Genomic DNA, 27,085 nt, shown 5'->3' on the forward strand with positions numbered 1-27,085 from the left:
ATATAGATTATAATGTTGTTTTGTGTTATTTTATAAAATAATTTTACATACATAAAAAATTGATATACTATAATTATTTAAGTCTTTTAGAATAATCTTTTTATATACATTAAAAAGTGTATAGAGTAACACAAGATGATATTTAGAATAAAATTTTATTAAATAATATTTTTATATGGAAACATTATTTATAATTAAAATTAATTAATTTTACTAATAAAAAATTAGAAAATAGTTTTTAAATTATAAAATGCCGCAATAATTTATTAATAAATAATTTATAAAAATATTTTTAAAATTAACATTATTAAGTATGACGTGAATGTCAAAAAAGTATGACGTGTATGTATTTTTTTCAGAAATTTATTCCAATATAAATTTTGATATATTATATATTAGTAAAAAGGATCAACTTAAAGAAGTATAATAGAGAAAAATAATTAAGGCTAAATTATAATAAAAATATATTATAATTTATTGTATGATTAAATAAATACATTTTTAAATTGTTAAAATTATTTCAATGCTAATTATTAAATTTGAATAGTATTAATTATTTACACAAAGAAAACTCTAATACTCATAATGTTTTGACACAATAATTATTATTTTATTATAATTTATAAGTAAAAAATATTTAATATATACTTCATATTTTTATTTAAACTATAATAAATTTTATATAATGTTGATAAAATTGTGAAAACACCCGTGCAACGCATGAGTTTTATATCTAAGGGCCCGTTTGGTGGTCAGGATAGGATATGATAGGATATGATATGTGAACATGATATCTACAGGATAGGATAAGAGCAGGATAGACTCTTATCATATCCTGTGTTTGAGGTGCACATGATAATGATAGGATATGATAAGGAAAAATGTATCAGATTTATATTAGAATAAAAAATACATTTAAAATTGATCATTCTATTAAATTTAATTTCTTTACATTTTCATGAATTAGTCTATATTTTAAAATAAATAAAATTAATTTAAATTTTATTAATTAGCCTATTTTATTGTTTTGAAGATACCCTATATTTTAAATAAAATTATGCAGTTAACCGATTGATTTTCACTTAGTTGTGACACGTGATAATTAACAATAAAAGTTAACTAAATTAAGAATATTATTATTTCAAAAGTAATTTATATTTGAATTATAAATTATTATATAAGTAGATAAGTAGTTTTAAATAATAGGAGATGAAAATAAAAAATTAATCTATTACTATTAAAAAATCAATATTTGTAATCAATGTTTTTCACTTAGTTGTGACACGTGATAAACAATAAAAATTAACTAAATTAAAAATATTATTATTTCAAAAATACTTTATATTTAAATTATTATATAAGTAGATAAATAATTTTTAAATAATAGGAGATGAAAATATTAAATTAGTCTATTATTATTAATAAATCAATATTTGTAAGTGAGTAGTCTATTTTTACTATTTATGAATAATAATTTTATTTATTTTTTATTTTAGTTAAATTAATATTTTTATATTTATTAATTAATATTATTATAAATTATAAATTATATAATATTAAAATAAATTAATTTGGAGTTAGGATACTGAAAGAAAATATATAACTGGTATCCTATCCTGCTCTATCCTAGCTCCCCCCTCAGGATAACTTTTACACATGATTGACAGGATAGGATAGAAGACATGATAGTGTTATCATATCCTGCTGGTGCAACAAACAACAGATAACAACAGGATATGATTATTATCCTGTCCTATCCTATCCTATCCTGGTCACCAAACGGGCCCTAAGTAACATAGTATATTGATGTTATATTTGCCCTTATAAATTTTTCTACTACCTCTTCTAATTAAACATTTTTAATTTTACTTAATGTGATAACCTTTCGCCTCCTCATCATTTTTTCTGACCTTGGGTGTATTTTGTTGCTTTCTTGTTTTGTTTTCTTAGTCTCTTCGTATAAAAAACTTAGTCTTATTTTGTTTTAAAAAATAATAATTTTTCATTATAACACAACAAAAATGTGTTTTTAACAGGTTTTACAAAATGAAAACAGGACTTCTGTATATTATGAAAGCATTCCTAGAAGACACACACTAACACCATAGCATGTCTTTGTTATAAATTGTAGTTTGACGGTTTGACCAAATTTACACAATTACAATTTTACATGCTTTATCATTTCCCAAACAAAAGTGAAAACTTTTCTTGTTTTACTTTTTGTTTTTTGTGTAAACTTAGTACCTTTTCCGATGGAGAAAAAGAAAAGAATATTTTAGTACAATGGTACAAAAATCAATTGAAAGTGGCAAGCCATTTTGACCATGCACGATTAATTCATGCGCTGCTAAGAACATGTGATCTCTGTTCAAGGTACAACATGAAAGTGAACAATTAAGAAAAGAGACAAAAATAGATAATAAATGTAAACACAGTTCTGGGGGTAAAAACTAGTGAGAGGTGAATATTGAGAAGAAGAAGAAGAAGAAGAAAAAAGAAAAACATGGGATCAAAACCACTCAACAAAACAGGTAAGTCATGTTGAAGTGATTTGGAATTTGCATCACAATTTCAGTTTGTAAAATCTGGTGAGGGTAATATGTTTTGATAATATGTGGAAGTAATTGTTGCTGATCTTTGTTTAGGAGTACCAGATTTAGTGATGCACAAGAACCAACTACAAGAGCATGTTCAGAAATGTGGTTGGCCATTGCCAGTTTATGCAATACACAATGAAGGATTTGCTCATGCTCCAAAGTTCAGGTCTACTCTATGGGTGAATGGAAAAGAGTACAAGTCCAGGCTCACATATCCCCATAAAAAAGATGCAGAACAAGATGCTGCAGAGCTGGCTCTTAAAAGCCTTGTTAGTAATGAAAATAAGAAGAATGAGGAGCATTGCAAGATTCTTCCTGTAATTAGTTTCATCCTTCATGTGCTTATATTAAATGTCATTTTCTTGTTTATGATGCAGTTGGTTTGGTCTTTCTTTAAGTGTTGAAGTTGTTTTGGTTTTTCTCCTAGGATCTAATGCAGAGCAAATCAATCCTGTATGAGTATGCTGTGAAAATGAACCTGAAAAGCCCCCAATACAGTACCACTCAACAAGGAAAGTTGCATCCAGTTTATGTCTCCACATTAATGTTTAATGGGGAAAGTTACCCTGGAAAAGTTGGCAAAAGCAAAAAGGAGGCAGAACAACTTGTAGCATTTGTTGCTATCGAATCACTTCTTGGTAAGGATTTAATATTGATCAATCTGAATAAAAAATTACTTCAAGATCTGAAGTGTAGATATATTCTGTGCCTATAGCTAATGAGCTATAGTCTGTCTCTATTTTTCAGAATCCAGTTCTTGTGGTCATCTTCATCATATAATTAAGTCCAAGGCCAGAATGCAAGGTAACTTGTCACTTATATAGAGCCATGTTTTGTTTTACCAATTATAAGTGTCTTATTGAAGTGAAGTATAAGTGTTTATAAGGAACTAACAATTCTACGTTGTTGTATGCATGCCCGGAAGGTTCTTCAAAGCTGGTGATTGATATTCCTGTAAGTTGTTTCCTATGTAATAAGAAAATCATGAAAGAAACTTGATTTGAAACTCTAACTCATTGGATTTGTTAGTCTTAATTTGCTTGTGTTGTTCTTTCTTAAGTAAAGAGTAATCAATTATTTTCGTCTTGTTTGGTGTTTGCAGCCCCCATCTGCGAACATTAGTGGACTGGACTCAACTGTTAATAAGCGAAAACTTGGCACTGTTAACCCTGGAAGTAAGAAACTAAAAAGGGAAGATGGTGAGTTTCTTTCTAAGTTGTTTTTCAATGTTTCCTCACATAAGGGCTAATTTCAGTAACACTATTGAGATGAAAAATGGCATCTCAGGATTATGGACATTTAGATTGAATTTGAAATAAGATACTAATATCTAAAACTATTAGTTTCTGTTTTTTAATTGGATACATCTCTTCTGTTCTGCATGTTTGGAAATATCTGGCCAGAATATAAACTTTCTAGCTTTGTTTTTATTTTTTGATAAGCAACTTTCTAGCTTTGTAATTTGGTAATGTCATTAAATTAGGTAAAATGCTAGAGTTTGAAGACATAAGGGAATGACTAATATGGCTTTGTTTGTGTATTCCTACTACATTTTTTAACATATTTTTGATGCCTCTGTTTTGGGTCCCTTTAATATGCACAAGGATTTCCTTGTGTAACTTTGCACAACCAAAGGAATTGTCCTTTTTACCCTTACTCGAAAATTTAATCTCATCTTTATCCTTTCCATCATCTTCATCATCTTCAACCCAAACAACCCAGATTCATCCACACCCAAATTCAGATTGAAAAAAAACCTAATTTCATCCCCACCTACAAACACCTAAACGCTGTTGCAGCCACTGTTTCCTCGCTGAGCCAAGTTCGCTGGAGAGGCTCCAAAGTCCCATCCCACAACCACCTTGCCTTTGCAGGATCCAAACCAGAAAAATCCACCATTATAAATCCCAGATCCAGCAGCAGAAAGAAGATGGAGGCGCCGAGACCACCATTTTGTTGTTGCTTCTACATTTTCTGGGTTTTTTGGTGGTTAGGGTGGGTTGGCTCAGTGTGGGTGGCGTTGGCAGTGGTGGCTTGGCGGTTATTACTGGTGTGGGTTGTGGGTGGGGTCGGTGGGGTCGGGGGTTGCTGGTTTCTGGGTTGGGGTTGGGTTTCAGTGGGGGCTCTGGGTGGTGGTGGTGGTGTTTGGTGGGGATGGGTGACGTTGCTGGTGGTGGCAAAAATTTGAAACTTTGGCAGAAGAAGAAGGCGTGGGAAATTTTTGGTGATGGGTGGTGGGGTTTGAGTTCCAGAGAAAGGGGAAGTTTCAGAATCTGGGGTGGGGTTTGTGGATGTGGGTATGGTGGGTTGATGATGAAGGAGAAGAAGAAGATGAATGGTGATGATGAAGATGAAATGTGTATGTTTGGTGGGATTTGTGGTGATGATGATTTTGTGTATGTTTGGTGGGACGGTGCTTTGATGAAGATGGTGTGGTTTTTTTATGATGATAATGTTTTTCTTAATTTGGATTTGGGTGTGGGATGAATCTGGGTTGCTTTGGGTTGAAGATGATGAAGATGATGGGAAGGATACAGATGAAATTAATTTTTGGAGCAGGGGTAAAAGAGACAATTTTGTGGTTGTGCAAAGTTACACAAGCAAAAAACTTGTGTATATTAGGGGGTTTTATTGGTTTTTTTTAGGATGGCATATTTTAAACACCAAAGAACAAAGGACAAAATGAGGATACAAGCTTTGACAGAGGTTTCTTCAATTCTTCACTATATATTCAAAGTTTTTGTTTAATGGGCATGTTAGGAGTATTTATTTGATCAATTCCTTTCTAGGTTGTGATTATTGAATAGCTGTTTAACAATGAATATTCTTACAGAAAATCTTTGCATTCTGAACATATTTTAGAGCATTCTAAATCTTTGTTCAATCTTTGCATTATGGCTAAAAAGCACTTTTGGCCCCTGATGTTTCAAGTTTGTGCAAATTCTGCCCCTACTCTATTTTTGTCGATGTTTCTACCCCTCATGTTTTCAAACAGTGCATCGTCTACCTCTTATGTTTTCAAACAGTGCATCGTCTACCACTGACGGAGGGGTAGACAGTGCACTGTTTGAAAACATGAGGGGTAGAAACATCGACAAAAATAGATAGGGGCAGAATTTGCACAAACTTGAAACACCAGGGGCCAAAAATGCTTTTTAGCCTTGCATTATTGAGAACTAGTGCATTTTTACCCGCGCGTTGCACGGGGAATATGTCTATTGTATTTGATATATCGATTCATATTTTAAATTATAAATATTTAAGATGCTAAGAATATAAGAATAATAATAATAAAGATGTAGACATTTAAAGAGTACAAATTTTGAAAAACACAGAAGTTAATAAACCAAAAGCTTTAATTTTTGCATGTGAGGTATAACTGAATTTTGTTTGTGAAGATGTATACTCGTGTTGCATAAAGGGTAATGTTTTTGTGTTTTAGATATATAACAATACATAAATATATAATTATTTTTTAAATTATTAAAAATACACTTAAGTTATAGAAAATGAATTTTATTTTTTTTAACTCGTACAAATTTTCATTTTCATGTAAAATGTTTCTCCCCGTGAGATCTCGTAACTCTAATTTGTTAGCACTAATAAATTCAGGTCATAATTTTATAGTCCATATGTATTAATATTTTGTATTCCTCGTACTTTTCTTACTATCAAATTATTATAGTTATATACTTATATAATAAATATACACTTTTTAAATTTTGAAAATAATACTAAAGTTAACTATATTAAATTTATTCTATTAAAATAATATCAATTAATTAGTTTAGAATATAATGATTGTATAAAAAAAGTATAATGATACTTTTATATAAAACAAAATCTCACGTAGATAGCATTATAGTACTTTAAAATTAAAACATACAATTGAAAATTACACGCAAATACAAACAACAACCGCTTTTAGGTTTCAGAGCCGACTTAGATGCAAATCATCTTACTCAATGGATTCTCATTTATCAGACAAACAAAATCTTATAAATTTCATAAATCAATATAGATTTAAAATTTTCAAATTAGCCAAGTTAGATTTGTTTTGGAAATGAATTTTAGGTGCAGAAATTTTTCCTCGTCATTTATACCCCCTCCGTCCCCTATTAGAAATCACTTTTTGTGAGTTTTTTTTGTCCCAAAATATAAGTCACTTTACAATATCTATGCAACATTAATTTTTTCTCTACATGTTTACCCTTGTAGCATTTAAAGAATTTTCCTACTTTCCAATATTTTTCTTTATTATCGAGGTCACTTTCATTTATATCTACTCAAAAAACTTCCAAAACTTATTTTTTATTGGTGGAAAGGGGTTTTCAAGATAGTGGAACATTAATATGGAGAGAGAGGTAGATGAGATTCATTGAATTGATATACTTTTAAATGTGGTCCGTTTAGGAAAAAAGATACAAATTTATTGTAACTAACTAATTCTAACCACTTTTCTTAATCCTAGAGAATTAGGTAAAAGTGACTTATAATAGGGGACAGAGGGAGTAACTGAATGCATTCGGTTGGTATCTCATTTGATTTTATTTGAAATTTGACATAATATCAATCAATTAGTTTAGAATATAACGATTGTTTAAAAAAATATAATGATACCTTTTATATAAAACAAAATCTCACGTAGGTAGCATTATTGTAATTTAAAATTAAAACATATAAATTGAAAATTAAACCCAAATACAAACAGCAATAGCTTTTAGATTTCAGAGCAGCTTTAGATGCAAATCATCTTACTAAATGGATGCTCATTTATTAGAGAAATAAAGAAGTTAACTGTATAGAGAAATCCTTGGGGTTTTACAAAATCTCACGTTACATATACATAAAGAAATCTCTAAAGTTAAAAAGAAAATTTTACAATGATAGTTTTTATATAAAACAAAATCTCACGTTACATATACATAAAAAAATCTCTATAATTAAAAATAATATTTTAAAATTAATAATGATTGCATTCACATTAATAATGGTTGATTTGCCGGAGTAATATCCTTTCACCCTCCATAAATGTACATCAAACCTTGTATACAGTAACCTATGAGCTCTAGTCCGTAGCTAATGAGAAACTCTGCCAAATTCACCTAGCAACCATCAAATCTCTGCGTGTCCATAGTAGCTCTGTGGTCCCTCAGCACCAGATCAGCTCCATTTTCCTGGAATTCACAATAAATAAAAATATGACAAATTAAGAAAAAATAAGAATTAAAGTACCTAAATCCTAATTAAATCTAAAATTTAAAAATGTACTAATTAAAGATAGATAAAAACTCTCAAAATCTATCAAATTACAATAAAAACTTATAAAATCATAAATTAAATAAAGACCTAAAATTCAATAAAGACACCATAAAAATTAATTAATAATTTCAAAATAAAATAAAAGATCCAAGATAAAATCAAGAAATAAACAACTTAAATCTTAATCAAATCTAAAATTTAAAAAGGTACTAATTAAAGATAGATAAAAACTACCAAAGTCTAGCAAATCACAATAAAAACTCATAAAACCCTGAATTAAATAAAAATCCAAAAATTCAATAAAAATACAATAAAAATTAATTAACACTCTTAAGGGAATATGTAACTATATGGTTTAGAACTTATGAAAGGTGCTGGTAGACTGGCGGTATGTTTTTCACGGGAATTGAAAACCTTTTACCATGTACATTATGAGAGGGAAGGTAACGTTTGACACAAAGAAAACTTATATAAGAACAGAGAGGGAAATATTGAATGGTAACATATTGACCATGTAATCAATATTTTAATTGTAAACATAAACGGGATGCCAATCATAAATAGATAAATATTTTTAATTTAAATTCACTTTAAATCTTTTGAAATATTAATAAAATATATAACAAAAAGTTCATATGCAAATAAATAAATGTTCTCAAGATTTAGCTTAAGCAAATAAGGGACCATAAAATTCTAAAGAAAATTCACCATTCCAGAAAAAAAAAATGCAACCTAGCAATAGGTTTTGGCAATTCCAAATTAACACTAACCTATAGGTATTCAGTTGTAGAAGAATCCCACCAAAATTATGAAAAAATCTAAATTGTAAGGTGAAATGAATCACACTACTTTTCCACATACCTCGATTAATTAAAAAATATATATTTTCTATTGTTTTATATGCAAAATATTTTTTTTATTGATCTCACCTTGCTTATGTTAGTCACTAAGACTATGTTTGTATAAATGTTCACATACATTCAAATGCACCTATATCTCAATCTTTGTCAGTAGTACATGCCTCAAATTAAAGTACGTACTTATGGCCATTAACCTTAAGATTTGGATAACACACTGCAGTAAGATCTGGTTAGCCTAATTCATAAGCTTACAACATCAAAGAAACTTTTAATCCCCCCTTAAAAAGTGAGAACAGATGGAAAACAATTCATCTTTCATGACCAGTGAGAACAGATAAATGTTGAAATAATATACATAACAATGAAAAAAAATAAATGGGATGTTCATCTATCAAAGTTAATTTTTTTATCAACAAACACATTAATACATGAACATTACAAAACAATAATAATGAAACATAGAATGGGTTAAAACATGCTTTGGCGAACAAAAGACACTTCTAGAACTACATGGAAGAATCATTAAAATTGAAGAAGAAGGACTACCAGAGATATGAGGAAAATGATATGCCTTTGACTTTTGAGTGATAACAATTCTTAGTCTACAAAGCCACAAAGCATTGTTTTTGACATACCTGGAACAAAGAGGCTGAAGCAAGAAGTGAGAAACTCGTTTTTGAGTTTGAAGAACATACACTCTCAAATCTCAATTGTGATTTTCCACTGTAACCATAAAAAAAAATTCTCAATTGTGATGGGGATAAATTTATAATGAAAAATTTAATTGAAGTGAAGGTCCATGTTGTTTTTGAAGCATATATGATATGAGGTTTGCCATGGTTGAGATGAAGAAGGGAGAAATAGAGAAAATTGTGAGAATTTTGGAGATGGAGAACGTATGAAGGTTTTTTTGCTCTTCTAACCCTTTTTATTTTCTAATATAGATTGATATTGATACTCTATATAAAAAAAAAAATTTTAGGAAGATTTTTTTTAACAGAAACTATCTAACAAAGATACATAAAAACAAACAACCTAAATAATCAAATCTAAAATTTTAAAAGGTACTAAATAAATATAGATAAAAACTATCAAAATCTAGCAAATCACAATAAAAACTCATAAAATTCTGAATTAATTAAAAATTCGAAAATTCAATAAAAATACCATAAAAATTAATTAATGCTCTAAAAATAAATTAAGATTAAATCAAGAAATAAACAACCTAAATCCTAATCAAATCTAAAATTTAAAAATAATTTTTTATGAGAATTAACCTATAGAGAACGTATGAAGGTTTTTTTTGCTCTTCTAACCCTTTTTATTTTCTAATATAGATTGATATTGATACTCTATATAAAAAACAATATTTTTTAGGAAGATTTTTTTAACAGAAACTATCTAACAAAGATACATAAAAACAAACAACCTAAATCCTAATCAAATCTAAAATTTAAAAAGGTACTAAATAAATATAGATAAAAACTATCAAAATCTAGCAAATCACAATAAAAACTCATAAAATTCTGAATTAATTAAAAATCCGAAAATTCAATAAAAATACCATAAAAATTAATTAATGCTCTAAAAATAAATTAAGATTAAATCAAGAAATAAACAACCTAAATCCTAATCAAATCTAAAATTTAATGTGGCAAATAGGGCCAAGGTGGAAAAACTGATGTGTAAATTATTAAATGAGAATTAATAGGTGGAAAAGCTGATGTGTAAATAATTAAGTGAGAATTAATCTCGGAGCGACACGTCACTAACTTGGCCTGTGAGAGCGACACGTCATGCTAGAAGTTCTTCTTTTCTAACAAAGATACATAAAAACAAACAACCTAAATCCTAATCAAATCTAAAATTTAAAAAGGTACTAAATAAATATAGATAAAAACTATCAAAATCTAGCAAATCACAATAAAAACTCATAAAATTCTGAATTAATTAAAAATCTGAAAATTCAATAAAAATACCATAAAAATTAATTAATGCTCTAAAAATAAATTAAGATTAAATCAAGAAATAAACAACCTAAATCCTAATCAAATCTAAAATTTAATGTGGCAAATAGGGTCAAGGTGGAAAAGCTGATGTGTAAATTATTAAATGAGAATTAATAGGTGGAAAAACTGACGTGTAAATAATTAAGTGAGAATTAATCTCGGAGCGACACGTCACTAACTTGGCCTGTGAGAGCAACACGTCATGCTAGAAGTTGTTCTTTTCTAATATATATAGATAGATTCTCAATTCTAAGACCAATTTCTATTGACAGGTTTTTAACTTGTGAGTACACAGAAATGGAAATGGTTTTACATGCCAGGTAGTTTAGGGAAATTTTGTAACACAAAGAAGTAAACCAAATTCCACAGTTTTTGTCTTGTTAAGTATGGTACTATGGTTGATTAATAGGCTCTTGTCATTAGGATTTTGGTGGCTGACATATATGGTGGTTTAATTTGTGGACCTTTTCCTTTTTTTTCTTCAACTAATGGAGGCCGGTTACCTGCATGAATTACTTCTATTTACTTTTTATATGAATTTATATTTTGAATAAGATGCTATTTGTTAAATGCAACTCATTAATCAGTTTAAACATGAATAAAGTATATTGAGAAGGCGGGTTATAAAAATATGGTACTCAAGCCCATCAAATTTAGAGAAACCAGCAAGGACACACTACTACAGAAAATGGCAAGGTTGCTGTTAAAATATATCAAAGGTAGCGGTCAAAACCGGTGCATAGGAAGGCGCTGTCTTTGGAGCTAAGGTGCTAAGGTCGCGATTGTGATTTTTCAGAACCCCTTTAGACTCCAAATTTTTTGCAAAGCTGACAGCAAAGGTAGCTGTAGAATTTTTCAATTAATGATGTATGATAAATGAGCATGGCAGGCATGTATACAGATTACAACTAGGAGTAGAAAGTTAAATTTGGAAATTAATTATGATGGCTGGCGCAGGCATAGAAAATGAACATGCACACATGAGCTCCCAGATGTTACAAGCTAAGTCAATTGATGGCATAAAATCAGAACTTAAAACCCCTAGCTTCAAGTTCAAACCTCTTCATCCCATCCTTGATGAAGTAATTAAATTGTCAGTAAGTAAAGCTTGAATAACAATCATAGAAGTACAATTGACAACTGCAATGGTTGACTTCTCAAGCCCCTTTGGTTTTAATTTTGCTGCAAAATCTAATTGGTGGAGGAAACACAACGTAAAGAAATTCCAATCTATATATAGGCAAATGTTGGTCCATGATGCAGCATGATCCAACTAGCTGCTGTATCATAATCAAGCTTCACAAAATACACAAATAATAGCACAGACCTTGGCAGTCATGAAATGCTTAATGATGTGATTAACACTAAGAACAACTGAACAAGAATAAATACTAACAACATGTAACCAGTTCCTTGCTTCCAAAAAGGCAACAAAAGAAATAAAAACCCTACTTTCACAGAACTGAGTTCAATTTGCTGACTAATTTATTAAAAAAATAAATAAAGAAAAACAGGACACCTTCTATCAGTTTATAACAATAACTAAGAGGAAAAAAAAGAAGAAGTAGAAAATGGGTACTCAAACAAACCAAGTAAAAAAACGTAAGGAAAAACTCACATACCAACAGTATGCTCAAGCAGCTTAGTTATTCATCCATAATAAAACTTCGAAATGGATAGGAAGACAACTTCTCCCTTATTTCATCGACACTTGATTTTCAACGAAGGAAGAATCCTAAAGTTGAAAGTGAACTAGTAATGTTAAAATTGGATTAGAGGTGCCCACTAGGGTGGACACTTTGCATTTTGGTCCGCCGGTGGACCAAGGGATATTTTAGACTTTTTCGTTCCTTTCTTTTTCCCTTCCACTCTACCTTCCACACTACCATGAGTACCATCCGCAACAGAACATGAAACGCCCTCTTACTTTGATGATTCTGATTATTAAGCTGCTTTAATATACTGGACATTGAAATTGAAATTTCCATTACTTATTATTATTTCTACTCCTCGATCTCAAATGATTTCAATCTCTGTAATGTTTGTTTGTGTTAAATTTCTATATAATCTGGAAAACAAATGGATCCATGGAAATGCATGTTAGCTCACCCCTATATTATATTAATTCTTCAGATTTTTGTTCAAACCCACACCCACACATACAGATCTGAAACAAATGTAGTTTGCTCCTGATTCTGGATTGGATTTAATTTCCGTTTTTTAACAGTGTTGCTGCTACTCCTCCTTTCAAGACCAGTGCTGAAAATGCAGGGGCTTTCGTTTTGGCTCTGTTTGCAGGGTCGCTGTTTTGGGTTTATTCTAAGAAGATGATGAAGCAAGTTAACTGTTCTAATTCTCTTGGATAACTGGTATTATGCAAGGCCAGCAAAGACACACCCTCAATGCACTTTCTCTGAACTAGTCACGCAATACCCAGGAGCAAAACAACCAGAAAAAAAAGGGGTATTTTTACTCTTTTGCCCTTTGATCATCCATCAAATCCTAGCAATCTAAATAAAGAATATTCCAAGATTCTTAAATCCAACGGTGTTTAAGTCTGGTCCACCGGTGGACCAAAATGCAAAGTGCCCACCCTAGTGGGCACCTGGATTAGATAAGGAGATGCATTTATACATTTATTTAACATAGTAAATATTAGGACTAAAATTACAACCTGTTGTAGTGTCAGTGAATTTCCAAGAAGTGTCATGCCCCTCATGTATTTCAATATATACTATCCACAATTTATGTCATTTGTTTGTTGGGGGAAATGCAAAAGGAAATAAAAATGTAACTTCATGTCTTATTTTATCAATTATTGGTGTAAATTTTGTAATTATCTTTATCCTCCTCCATTTAATGGTTTTTACTTTCTTTTTGGGTACTTCATACTTGCTTTCAGCATCATTAAAGGTCTGAAATTTCAGAAAGTTGATATAAAAGATATCTTGAATTATATGTATTGACATATGGTCGATAAATGCATATCCTTACGAATTAAACATAATCTTCATATGTGCTGGATCACCATCCAAAGAGTCAAACTGTACGTGATATACCAACTTCTGATCAGGTGTTGATAACGAGCAACACTAGATGGCCATTGCAATACACGATAAGTTAAAAAATATAAAATAGCGGACAATGACTTTAATTTGGAACCCTTGAAATAAAAATCAACATTGATAAAATATAGACTCAACCAAGGTTGTATGGTTCCAAACACACTATTTGGCTGATCATTTGCTAAAAGTACACTAACTATATATTGAGACTGTCTAGATCAGCTCTAACACGACTAGGATGTTGTGAAGCTTTCAATGTCTTGCTAAGAATATCATCACGACCTACCACAATATTGTATCTCCTCTTGAGATGCATATACTGTGAGAGTGGTCCGGATACACAATAGTGAGAAACAAATTTCTCATTATTTCATAAAAATAAATGAGAAAAAAGCTAATTAAAATGTTTTTAACACTTACATACTGCTCCAAAACTTGTAGACCATTATCCCTTCTTAGCTCTTTGGGGCTTTATATGTTGGGACTGAAGTGGTCAAAGTTCCGTTTTTCATTCAGTTAATAAGTCCTATTATTTAGGACACGTAGGTTGATATTTCTTTAATTCATGCGCTTCTAAGAACATGTGATCTCTGTTCAAGGTACAACATGAAAGTGAACAATTAAGAAAAGAGACAAAAATAGATAATAAATGTAAACACAGTTCTGGGGGTAAAAACTAGTGAGAGGTGAATATTGAGAAGAAGAAGAAGAAGAAGAAAAAAGAAAAACATGGGACCAAAACCACTCAACAAAACAGGTAAAGGTGAGTTGTTTTTTCCTTGTTTAAATTTAAAGAAAGAAAGCCACATAACCCAATTGCAAATTGTTAACATTTATTTACTAAACTTTCTCCAACCATATGTTAATATCTTCTCTTCTACCTTGTTGATTTGCTAAACTAGTAAGTCATGTTGAAGTGATTTGCAATTTGCATCACAATTTCAGTTTGTAAAATCTGGTGAGGGTAATATGTTTTGATAATACGTGGAAGTAATTGTTGCTGGATCTTTGTTTAGGAGTACCAGATTTAGTGATGCACAAGAACCAACTACAAGAGCATGTTCAGAAATGTGGTTGGCCATTGCCAGTTTATGAAATACACAATGAAGGATTTGCTCATGCTCCAAAGTTCAGGTCTACTCTATGGGTGAATGGAAAAGAGTACAAGTCCAGGCTCACATATCCCCATAAAAAAGATGCAGAACAAGATGCTGCAGAGCTGGCTCTTAAAAGCCTTGTTAGTAATGAAAATAAGAAGAATGAGGAGCATTGCAAGATTCTTCCTGTAATTAGTTTCATCCTTCATGTGCTTATATTAAATGTCATTTTCTTGTTTATGATGCAGTTGGTTTGGTCTTTCTTTAAGTGTTGAAGTTGTTTTGGTTGTTTACCTAGGATCTAATGCAGAGCAAATCAGTCCTGTATGAATATGCTGTGAAAATGAACCTGAAAAGCCCCCAATACAGAACCACTCAACAAGGACAGTTGCATCCAGTTTATGTCTCCACATTACTGTTTAATGGGGAAAGTTACCCTGGAAAAGTTGGCAAAAGCAAAAAGGAGGCAGAACAACTTGTAGCATTTGTTGCTATCGAATCCCTTCTTGGTAAGGATTTAATATTGATCAATCTGAATAAAAAATTACTTCAAGATCGGCAGTGTAGATAGTGTCTATGGCTAATGAGTTATACTTCAAATATGTGTCAATTTTGCAGAATCTAGTTCTTGTGGTTATCTTCATCGAATAATTAAGTCCAAAGTCAGAATGCAAGGTAGCTTCTACTTGTCATAGAGCATGTTTTTGTATTACCAATTATAAGTGTCTTATTGAAGTGAAGTGTAAGTGTTTATCAGGAACTAACAATTCTATGTTGTTGTATGCATGCCCAGAAGGTTCTTCAAAGCCGGTGATTGATATTCCTGTAAGTTGTGTCCTATGTAATAAGAAAATCATGAAAGAAACTTGATTTGAAACTCTAACTCATTGGATTTGTTAGTCTTAATTTGCTTGTGTTGTTCTTTCTTAAGTAAAGAGTAATCAATTATTTTCGTCTTGTTTGGTGTTTGCAGCCCCCATCTGCGAACATTAGTGGACTGGACTCAACTGTTAATAAGCGAAAACTTGGCACTGTTAACCCTGGAAGTAAGAAACTAAAAAGGGAAGATGGTGAGTTTCTTTCTAAGCTGTTTTTCAATGTTTCCTCACATAAGGGCTAATTTCAGTAACACTATTGAGATGAAAAATGGCATATCAGGATTATGGACATTTAGATTGAAATTGAAATAAGATATAATATCTAAAACTATTAGTTTCTGTTATTTAGTTGGATACATCTCTTATGTTCTGCATGTTTGGAAATTTCTGGCCAGAATGTAAACTTTCTAGCTAGCTTTGTTTTTATTTTTTGATAAGCAACTTTCTAGCTTTGTAATTTGGTAATGTCATTAAATTAGGTAAAATGCTAGAGTTTGAAGACATAAGGGAATGACTAATATGGCTTTGTTTGTGTATTTCTACTACATTTTTTAACATATTTTTGATGCCTTTGTTTTATTGGTTTTCTTTAGGATGGCACATTTTAAACACGAAAGAACAAAGGACAAAATGAGGATACAAGCTTTGACAGAGGTTTCTTCAATTCTTCACTATATATTCAAAGTTTTTGTTTAATGGGCATGTTAGGAGTATTTATTGGATCAATTCCTTTCTAGGTTGTGATTATTGATTAGCTGTTTAACAATGAATATTCTTACAGAATATATTTGCATTCTGAACATGTTTTAGAGCATTCTAAATCTTTGTTCAATCTTTGCATTATTAAGAATTCTCAATTCAAAGACCAATTTCTATTGACAGGTTTTTAACTTGTGAGTACACATAAATGGAAATGGTTTTACATGCCAGGAAGTTTAGGGAAAATTTGTAACACAGAAGTAAACCAAATTCCACAGTTTTTGTCTTGTTAAGTATGGTTGATAAATAGGCTCTTGTAATTAGGATTTTGGTGGCTGACATATATGGTGGTTTACTTTGTGGACCTTTTCCTTTGTTTTCTTCAACAAATGGAGGCCGGTTACCTGCATGAATTACCTGCATGCTATGTGTTAAATGCACTAAAAATTAATCAGTTTTAACATGAATAAAGTATTTTGAGAAGGCTGGTTTTAAAAATATTTATGGTACTCAACCCCATCGAATTTAGGGAAACCAGCGAGGTCAAACTACTATCTTTCTATTCTTTCAACTCCATTTTCACTTGTGTTGAAGTGTAAATGAAACTTAACTCTTGTTCACAACAATATATAGCTTCATAGCAAATATGCTTTGGATCAAGTGTCAAAAACACATTCAAACATGGTGAAAGAAAATGATAGGTGAGATTGTATTTTAAGATCACACAAGTGTTGCTGCATGATCTGTTAATCAATGGAAAAATTTATTTCTTAAATCAGTGAATTAAATCAATTAGTGATGTATAATAAATGATAATGGCAGGCATGTTCATCCCAGATGTTACTAGCTAAGTCAATTAGTGGCATAAAATCAGAACTTAAAAATGAACATACACATATGAGCTTCAAGTTCAAGCCTTGATGAAATAATTAAATTGTCAGTAAGCAAAGCTTGAATAACAATCATGGAAGTAGTACAATTGACAACTGCAATGGTTGACTTTTCAAGCCCCTTTGGTTTTAATTTTGCTGCAAAATCTAATTGGTGGAGGAAACACAACGTAAAGCAGGGGTTTCACTAAACATTGCCAACAAAACTTGCATACTCTTAATTTTGCTATGCATATTGTTTTGTTCCCCACAAATATTACTACTTTGTTAACATTATCTGAAGTGTGATGCGAATCCAATTCCTGATATTACTATTTTAGGCACGGGTCAGTCCAATCTTCAATCACTGAAAAAGAAATTCCAATCTATAGACAAATGTTGGTCCATGATGCAGCATGATCCAACTAGCTGCTGTATCATAATCAAGCTTCACAAAATACACAAATAATAGCACAGACCTTGGCAGTCATGAAATGCTTAATGATGTGATTAACACTAAGAACAGCTGAACAAGAATAAATACTAACAACAGGTAACCAGTTCCTTCCTTCCAAAAAAGGCAACAAAAGAAATAAAAACCCTCCTTTCGCAAAATTGAGTTCAATTTGCTGACTAATTTATTAAATAAAAAAATAAGCTTAATTAAGCTTTTCGTCCCTATCCTTTTCCATGAATATGGTTTTCGTCCCTTGCCGGAGCAAGACGTGGTATTAGTCCCTATCTTTTACCAAAATGATTGGTTTTAGTCCCTTCGGCCGTTTGGGTCAACGCCGGAGCTCCGCCAGCCCATGTGACACCCATGTGGCTTTGCCACGTCAATTAATGAGCCATGTTCGATTTTTTTTCATTTAAAAAAAATAATTAAGACACATTTAATTAACAACTTATATAAATTTAGACAAGTTTAATTATTGTTCATCATCATCAACCATTAGTGTTTAAGAAAAATAAAAAAAATAACGCACCATCCTTCCAACAAGAATAATCAAAAAATTAATTTGTTCATTCCCTTTCCCCTATTTTTCACAAAATCTCCAGATCTTCCCTACACTCTCAAACTCAAGGTTTCCACATCTCTATCTCGAGCTTTCCACCTCATACACCATCCTTTCCTTTTTCCGGTACCACTCCACAACACCTCTGTTTCTCCCAAAAGCTATTGAGGTGACTCCATAGATCTGAATTTCGGAACCCATGATGGATCTCCCGATGCATGCCTTCACTCAACTCTCGGTTCTGAATCTTGAGCCCGAATTGATGGCTCTGGCGCAAGATTCAACAATTGATCGACCAAGCAAAGTTAATGATTTTTTCGATTTTGTACAGAGAACAAGATTAAGGTTTCCATTTCTCGACCTCTTCCTCTTCACGCTCTCTACGATCTGGGTTAGGGTTTTTCGAATTTGGGGATTTGCATCTGGGTTGAGATTAGGATTCAATTCTCTCCCCTTTTGGTGAAAATGGTGAAATAATTGTTAAGAAATAAAAAGAACAATGGAGGCAGAAGGGAGGAACCTTTGTAATTTCTCCATCGTTGTTCTGGAAATGGAGACTGGTGTTTTAGGGAATTAGATTTCCCACCCCCTGTTTTAGATTTCCCACCCCATTTAAAAGTGGGGAAAAACCAATATTGCCCCTCCGTGTTTTAGTCCGAAACTTCAACCTTCGGATCAGTACGAAACTTCATCCTTCGGATTAGTATGAAACTTCAACTTCCGGACACCTCTGACAGATTCTACCACCTTTTTCAGCACCATTACTCCATAGCTTCACCTACCTCACCACCATTATGGTCTGCATAAACTCCTCAACCACCCAACCACCCCCCATTTATGGCTGAACACACTGTTTGGATTGGTCCTCGTGTTATTACCAACTTTGATTTAACAGACATAACAGAAGATTGATAATATGATTCATGTTTGTAATGTTGTAACCATGTCTGTAACCATGTTTGTAACCATATTATTAGCAAGAATATTTTCCATCAGTATTGTAACGAGGTCTGTTTGTCCCATATTATTGTCACTGCATTTTCACGTTTCTGTCTTTGTGACAGTATCTGGTTTGAAAGATCCGAATCTTGAAGTTTCATATTAATCCGGTTTTTCAACTCTCGGACGTCTAAAAAAGGGGGGTGGTAAATTTAATTATGAAGCAGTCCGAAACTTATAGTCCTGGATTGATCCGAAACTTAAAGTCCTGGATGGATCCGAAACTTAAAGTCCTGGATAGATTCGAAACTTAAAGTCCTGGATAACTCTTACCAAGCAGCAGAATGCAGTAAGTTAAGACCAAACCAAAAGGCATATTCATCAATTACAATCTCAACCACCACCACAATTACAAACCAAACATTTCAACCCAACAATTCGTTAGGTAAGTCCTCCAAGACGGCCACGACACCGATCATGTTATTTTAACTGTAACTAAAGAATCCGAACTTTTAACTCTCGGACTAGTCCAGAACATCAACCTCTGGACTGGTATGGAGGTTTAAGTCCCGGAGGGTAGTCCCGGCATTTTTTTAAAAAGGCTAGGGTGACAATTCTAAAACAGGGGTTGGGAAATCTAATTCCCGGTGTTTTATGGTTGGGTGTGATGGGTTTGAAGAGGGTTGGAAATTGTGTTTGGGGTTTCTAAATATTTTGTTTTCTGGAAGTGCTGAGAAATTTTTTAATGTTTAGATGATGAACATGATGATGGGTGGATCTTGATGGGATTAATTTTTTGAACTGGGGTAAAATGGACAGTTGCCATCTTGTCTAAATTTATTTAAGCTGTTAATTAAATGTGTCTTAATTATTTTTTTAATGAAAAACAAAAAAAAATCCAACATGACTAATTAATTGACGTGCATGGCAAAGCCACATGGGCTGGCGGAGCTCCGACGTTGACCCAAACGGCCGAATCGGAGGGACTAAAACCAATCATTTTGGCAAAAGATAGAGATCAATACCACGTCTTGCTCCGACGAGGAACGAAAAACATATTTATGGAAAAGGATAGGGACGAAAAGCTTAATTAAGCCTAAAAAATAAAGGAAAACAAGACACCTTCTATCAATTGCTAACAATAACTAAGAGGAAAAAAAGAAGAAGCAGAAAATGGGAATTCAAACAAACCAAGTAAAACAACGTAAGGAAAAACTCACATACCAACAATATGCTCAAGCATAATAAAACTTCGAAATACATAGGAAGACAACTTCTCCTTTATTTCATCCACTTGATTTTCAACGAAGGAAGAATCCTGAAGTTTCTTTTTTTTTAGAGAATAAGAATCCTAAAGTTAAAAGTGAACTAGTAATGTTACAATAGAGTTAAATAAGGAGATACATTTATTTAACATAGTAAATATTAGGACTAAAATTACAACCTCTTGTAGCGTTAGTGAATTTCCAAGAAGTGCCATGCCCCTCATGTATGTCAATATATAGACTATAGTATCCACAGTTTATGTCATTAGTTTGCTGGGGGAAATGCAAAAGGAAATAAAGTTGTAACTTCGTGTCTTATTTTATCAATTATTGGTGTAAATTTTGTAATTATCTTTATCCTCCTCCATTTAATGGTTTATACTTTCTTTTTGGGTACTTCATTCTTGCTTTCAGCAAGGTTGATTATTAAAGGTCTGAAAAATTCAGAAAGTTGATATAAAAGATATCTTGAATTATATGTTATATGTTGACATACGGTAGATAAATACATATCGTCCATACGAATTAAACATAATCTTCATATGTGTTGGATCACCATCTAAAGAGTCAAACTGTACATGATATACCAACTTCTGAGGTGAGTTGATAACGAGCAACACTCGATGACCATTGCAATACACGATAAGTAGCGGACAATGACTTTTAATTTGGAACCCTTGAAATAAAAATAAACATTGATAAAAGATAGACTCAACCGAGGTTGCATGGTTCCAAACACACTCTCTTTGGCTGATCATTTGCTAAAAGTACACTAACTATATATTGAGACTGTCTAGATAAGCTCTAACCAGTGGCGGACTTACCACAGGGCTTGGTAGGTATGCCCTGGCTCAAAGAAAAAAAAAATTCTTTGGACTAGGTAGGTTTGTTGGCAAAAAAAATAAATAGAGAAAAGACAAATTTATAAGGAAAGACAAAGTTTAGGGACTTAATCATAAAATTTGCCTAGGCTTCCTAAAATTTCTAGTTCCGCCGCTGGCTCTAACACGACTAGGATGTTGGGAAGCTTTCAATGTGTTGCTAATAATATTATCACGACCACAATATTGTATCTCCTCTTGAGATGCATATATTGCGAGAGGTTGTTCGGATACACAATAGTGAGAAACAAAATTCTCATAATTATTTCATGAAATAAATAAAAAAAAAGCTAATTAAAATGTTTTTAACATTTAAATACTGCGCCAAAACTTGTAGACCATGATCCCTTCTCTGCTCTTTGCGGCTTTATATATATGTTGGGACTGAAGTGGTCAAAGTTCAGTTTTTGATTCAGTTAATAAGTCCTATTATTTTGGAAACGTAGGTAGAAGTTGATATTTCTTTAGTTAGACACTTATATGATTATATCATGTAAACGAGGGTGAGCTATTTTGTTTCAGTGATACTGTTGTTCACAACCGTATAATCAATTAAGGACTTATAATTTTACATCCTTATACTAGGGTTTAAAGTATCTAGATTTATGTAATTTCAGATACACCCTACTCCCCAGAGATTATATTCATTCTAGATTTCTAGTAAAACAGAGTTCGTAGATCGCGATCGATACAAATGGTTTCAGCCCAGTTAGCATGAGAAGTGATCGAGCGCAACATTACAGAATTAATAAATTTTCCATGACACAGCAGAGTAATATATAGATAACGCATGATGAACAAATTAATTGGGGAAAGTAGTAATATGATGATCGAGACTTTTTTTTTTTGAAATAGATGATCGAGACTAACTAATATGGTGCAAAACGTACACTACAAGGGTAAATATTATTAATTCCAGCACCGAATGAAAGAAAAAAATTGAATGAAATTAAGTTGGTTCCTAAAACAAACACTTAATAAAACTAATGCTCAAAATTTGCAAACGCATCCAAGTCCATGTTGAATGTCTGAAAACACTTAATAAAACTGCTCATATATACAAACGTAAACTAAAGCAGCAATTAACATGAAAAAGGGAAACAAATAAAGGATGCCACCCAAAACACCAGAACCGAAGACGAAAGCAAATTTAATCCTAAGAAGGATTGGGATGTTCAAAAAAATTATATCGAAGGTGAAGGGGATAGCCAAGCTGATGAGACGTAAGAAGCGTGGATGGTTGTTGTCGGTAGCCGCAACTGTGATGTTGGTGTGCACGCGGAGAAACAATAAAAATAATACAAAATTCTGTACGGTCACTTTTATGGCACCAGGATAAGGAACACTAAGATCAAGAAGGAACCCTCCTAAGGCCATCTGTTTACACGGATTTTTGGTAAACAAATATCCTTTTAGTTCGACCAAAGGAAGTTTAGATTCGAGGTCCTTTTGAGAAAACGCTTTGCCAAAGTATTTTGTGTGAACGAATGTATTCTCGACAACAATAGACAACTCAAACGAAACTGGACTTTATTGAATATGAGTCGATTACAAAACAGTCAAGCAAACTAAAATAACATGAAAGCAAATTTCGACAAAACAAGCTACACACAAGAACTGGAAATCAACAAACTGAAATGCAGGGAAATTAAAGCGTTGGTTCTGCAACATACTCCTCCATCATCACGTTTTGCTCCTTGAGTCTCATTGATGCGGACATTAGAGCTTTCTGGTGAATTTTTCAGAGTTTGAGTTGGGAACCTTCTTTCTGAATTGGATTCTCCTATTTATAGAGTTTCGTGCTCTGCGTGTCCTTGACGGTTTTTTTTTCAGTGGATAGGTTAGTGGGTCTGGTTTCTCCCACGATCTGATGCTTGCTCCGGAAGTTCTGCGCATGGTGGTGGAGATCGTGTGCTTCAACTGCTCCAACCGTTTCCTGGCCATGTTTTCGACCATCGTGGGGGGAATTTGACTTGGTCAATGTGGCACGTGTTACATGTGCCTGTGTTTAGCAGTAATTGTTGTTGTCGAGTTTTGCCGCCCCATTAACTTGGTGCAACTTCCTCTTCCTTTCTTTAGTCAGAATTCGACTTCCTCGAGAGTTTTGGGCTGAATGCGTTTTTCTTTCTTGGGCCAAAATATTGGGCCAACAGATGCCCCCCAAAAATGTTGATTCTCGACTACCAGTCCTTGGAGAGATCAAGCATTTTTCGCCCGTGCATTTCGACGGAGCTTGACGGCTGTTCGCGATTTTTCCTTTTCTGATTTCAAGTCCCATCAGAGATCCAATCGTTTGACTTTTGCTCCAATCAGAGGCTTTGACGTCTGACCTCGTCTGCCGTGTGCCGTCTCTACTTTAGAGTAATCATGGCCTTTTCCTAGCCCTTTTCATTAGGGTTTGCGGTTATATAATAAAATAACCGTTGGATTTCAAAAATTTTATGCATCACCCTGTAATGCAGCTTCACGTCCGACTATTCGCTTGCCTATAAATACGCCATTGTTGGCCTTCTTCAAGCTTTACCGTTCTTTCAATCACTCACGCTTTCAAATCTTCAAGCTTTCGAACACTCAAACTTTGGCCTGATTTTGCTTGTGACCGCCTTCCATCGTTTGGTTTCTGTTTTCCCGGTGTATTCTCTGAACATTTCCATGGCTTCTGGTTCTGGTTCTGACAATGTCATCCCTTTGGCTGCTGCTTGTGAGATGAATGAAGCCAAGCGCACTCCCATTCCAGATCCGCCGTATGACGTGGAGAAACGGGCTATCTGGAAATCCCAGGTATTTATTCCTATTTCTGTGAATGGCAATTTACGTGCCATTTTGGGCCCTTTGAAGAAGGCGAAGAAGGGCAGGCCTAACAGTCTCCCTGAGGACTACGAGCATTTTCACCCCAGCATTCGTGGGGATGAGCTCATTCTTGCATTCCAACCTTCTTACCGCTTCCCTTTTCTGAAAGATCCCAAAAGGGCTTTCAGGTCTGCGCCTCCTAACCCATCTGCTGGTGAAGGAGCCTATCTGAGATGGCTCAACAGGGTGGAGGCCAGTAAGTCTGGGCATTGGAAAGTGACTGGAATTTTCGACCTCATTCAGTTGTCGAGGTCGCCGATTACTTACAACCCTGCCATGCTTCTGAGTTCTCTTTTCTTTTGGGAGCGGTCCACCAATAGCTTTCATGTCCCCTTTGGGATGCTTTCTCCTACTCTTCTCGATGTTGCTGCCATCACTGGCCTTTGGGTGGTGGGTGACGATTATCATTCTTCTGCTGCTCCCACTGATCCTATCGCCATTCCGACAGATAACATTGCTTTCAGTAAGTTTATTAAAGATCATTATGTCGAGAATGGTGAAGTCTCCGATGCTGAGCATGTCGCGTTTCTACTGTATTGGCTTTCTGCCTATGTGTTCTGCACCAAATCTTTGAGGATTCCGGCTAAACTCCTTCCTTTAGCCAATCTGTTGCACGAGGGTCGAATTATCGCCATGGCTAGGCTCGTGCTCGGTAATCTCTACCAAATGATCAATGAAGCAATCGCCGATATTCGAGATCCTAAGGTGGCGTCTTTGAATGCAGCTGGTCCTTTCTGGCTTCTTCAGCTTTGGATGAATGCGGTTTTCGAACCATCTCTTCCAGCCAAGAACTCTCCTCCTGTGGTGTCTAACACAAGGATCGACGCTTTCAGGCTTGAAGCTCTCACCCCTCCTTATGATGCCTCCACGTTCGAGTTTGACTTTAAGAAGTATTTCACAATGTTTTTCGAGCTGAAACGTTTCCGCTCGAGCTTTGCACCGTATCACAAACCCTCTTACGGCCCTCGGTGGCTAAGGAATTCATATCCTAATCTTCCCGGTTCGGAGAACCTTTCTCAACACCAAGTCGAGCTTTGGCAGACTATATTGTCTTCCAGGGTGTTAACCATCAACTTCGCCAGTAATGATTTTACTCTTTGCGGTTACAATCCTCAGCTTGTGTCTCGACAGTTTGGGCTGAGTCAAGATTTGCCCAATACCTTGTTCGACAAATCCCTCATCCTCTATCCTGGTACCATCACCAAACGAAGTGTTTTCGACACTACCATTGGTTACTATAACAATGAGGAGCTACTTGGTCTTAGTCCTTTCAGTTTCACTCCATCCTTTTACGTCACCCAGGCGTTTAAGGCGTGGTGGTCTGCTTATTGGCATGATATTTCGACGCCAATTGAGGATTGCTTCCAGCGCATAACAAACGTTTTTCTTTTGCAGAAGCAGGCCCCAAAGAAAACCAAAGGTATGCATACATCTGAGATCAACGCTTTTCAACAATTCTTCGGTGTAGTGTACTTTCCGGGTCCTCGACTTCAGGAAACGGTTGCCAAAGCAGCTCAAGTTCTCAGGCGAATGTGGGAAGCTAAAGCCAAGAAAACCCGATTGAGCCTTCCTTCTGATGAGGACGGTCTTTCTTTTATTATTCGAAAAACTGGCTTTAGGTTCCCACCACTGCCTACTTGTAAGTATGCTTTGGCTTTTCCGGTAGTGCTTCCTAAGTGGGTTGATCATGTAAGTATCAAAAACTTTTACCACAGTGCACTGCCCCCTTGGAAGCGGGTGACCTGGACCAAGCGTTACCTATGGAATTATCCTCTCCATGTGCCGGTTGAAATCTTCAACCACATATCGATAAAATCGCTTATTGGTCAAGGTAATCATTTCGACCTGGCATCTTTGCGATATTTATGGCTTAATCCTCCTTTGTTTTCTTTTTGTAGCTGAACCAATTCCTCGACCGACCCCTCAGGCTTCTCCTCGGGTGGCCTCTGCGATTGTCGAGGTGGAGGATGATGATGATGATGATGTTGCCTTGGCTGATAAGCTCAAGATTCCTAAGGTAATACTGAACCTTGTGAAACTCTGACTTTTACTCGACGTGTATATCTTTGTGATCATTTGCTTTTGTTTCAGAGTCGAAAACGGGGAGCCACCCCAACTACTTCTGCGAGCCAAAAGAGGGCTAAAGGCGCTGGTGAATCTTCTGTGGGAAACCCCTCCCCGGCTAAATCAGCTAGTCAACGTGAGGAAGTGCAGCAAGGTGTTGAACAAGGTGTTGATGAGCAGGCTTCTAATCCTCTGCTTCAAGGTACTACACCAATTCCTGTCGAGATGGCTCAAGCCAAGAAGACCTCCGGGAAAAGGTCTAGTCGCAAATCTGGCAGCTCCTCTTCCCACCATTCTAAGAGTTCAACCAGTTCCAGTCCCCTCAGAGCATCTGGCCCTAAGGTGAATCATTAGCTCACATCTTGTTTCAATTTGCTTCCTTTTCCTCTTTCTCAATCATTTTTACTTTGATTCTTCAGAGGGTTGGCATGTCTAAAATGGTTGTACCTCTGGCCACGTGGTTTTCTTCTAAACCTCCACCAATTGCCCTATCTAGTTCTTCGAGCGGTTTAGAGTCCTCTAGCTCGAGTTTAGACTCTACTGAGTCAGACCCTGTGTGGGACAAACTGACATTCTATTTTAACTCGAAACCAATTGCTTGGCAACATCCTGGTTGTGAACCCTATTATACCAAAGAATGTCGAGATAACCTTTCTAATTTTCCTCCACAGGATATGCAGAACCTGCCTTCCCCTGCTCGTGAAGAAAGCATGCCACATGATGAAGTGCAGGGT

The 27,085-nt window shown here is 34.0% G+C and overlaps 2 protein-coding genes across 4 annotated transcripts; both read left to right on the forward strand.

Moving 5' to 3' along the window:
• The first annotated feature begins 2,503 nt into the window (after window positions 1-2,503).
• LOC130736819 (double-stranded RNA-binding protein 4-like) lies at window positions 2,504-4,785 on the forward strand. The gene is made up of 7 exons (XM_057588601.1): window positions 2,504-2,531; window positions 2,622-2,914; window positions 3,025-3,235; window positions 3,345-3,401; window positions 3,484-3,551; window positions 3,700-3,796; window positions 4,592-4,785. Exons 1-7 carry the CDS (start codon window positions 2,504-2,506, stop codon window positions 4,783-4,785), a joined length of 948 nt encoding a protein of 315 aa, XP_057444584.1.
• A 9,671-nt stretch (window positions 4,786-14,456) lies between these two features.
• Window positions 14,457-16,794, forward strand: LOC130735542 (double-stranded RNA-binding protein 4-like). 3 transcript variants are annotated; one of them, XM_057587491.1, is made up of 8 exons: window positions 14,457-14,556; window positions 14,810-15,078; window positions 15,189-15,399; window positions 15,509-15,565; window positions 15,684-15,715; window positions 15,864-15,960; window positions 16,362-16,422; window positions 16,651-16,794. In XM_057587491.1, the coding sequence occupies exons 1-7, from the start codon at window positions 14,523-14,525 to the stop codon at window positions 16,400-16,402; spliced, it is 741 nt and encodes a 246-aa protein (XP_057443474.1). In that variant the 5' UTR covers window positions 14,457-14,522; the 3' UTR covers window positions 16,403-16,422; window positions 16,651-16,794. The 3 variants fall into 3 exon arrangements, with proteins under 3 accessions (XP_057443474.1, XP_057443473.1, XP_057443475.1); XM_057587490.1 differs by lacking the exon at window positions 16,651-16,794 and having other exon boundaries at window positions 16,362-16,639; XM_057587492.1 differs by lacking the exons at window positions 14,457-14,556; window positions 16,651-16,794 and adding an exon at window positions 14,625-14,694 and having other exon boundaries at window positions 16,362-16,638.
• The last annotated feature ends 10,291 nt before the right edge of the window (window positions 16,795-27,085 follow it).

The sequence above is a fragment of the Lotus japonicus genome, chromosome 2, assembly GCF_012489685.1.
Source record: "Lotus japonicus ecotype B-129 chromosome 2, LjGifu_v1.2".
NCBI classification, from domain to species: Eukaryota; Viridiplantae; Streptophyta; class Magnoliopsida; order Fabales; family Fabaceae; genus Lotus; species Lotus japonicus.

What these genes read in the sequence shown, in the direction of transcription:
- LOC130736819 (XM_057588601.1), top strand. Translation starts at nt 2,504, where the DNA reads ATGGGATCAAAACCACTCAACAAAACAG. An exon ending in AGCATTGCAAGATTCTTCCT is followed by an intron (nt 2,915 to 3,024) that starts GTAATTAGTTTC and finishes TTTTTCTCCTAG; the next exon opens with GATCTAATGCAGAGCAAATC. An exon ending in GAAACTAAAAAGGGAAGATG is followed by an intron (nt 3,797 to 4,591) that starts GTGAGTTTCTTT and finishes TTTGGTGGTTAG; the next exon opens with GGTGGGTTGGCTCAGTGTGG.
- LOC130735542 (XM_057587491.1), top strand. Translation starts at nt 14,523, where the DNA reads ATGGGACCAAAACCACTCAACAAAACAGGTAAAG. An exon ending in ACTCAACAAAACAGGTAAAG is followed by an intron (nt 14,557 to 14,809) that starts GTGAGTTGTTTT and finishes ATCTTTGTTTAG; the next exon opens with GAGTACCAGATTTAGTGATG. An exon ending in TGCTATCGAATCCCTTCTTG is followed by an intron (nt 15,400 to 15,508) that starts GTAAGGATTTAA and finishes TCAATTTTGCAG; the next exon opens with AATCTAGTTCTTGTGGTTAT.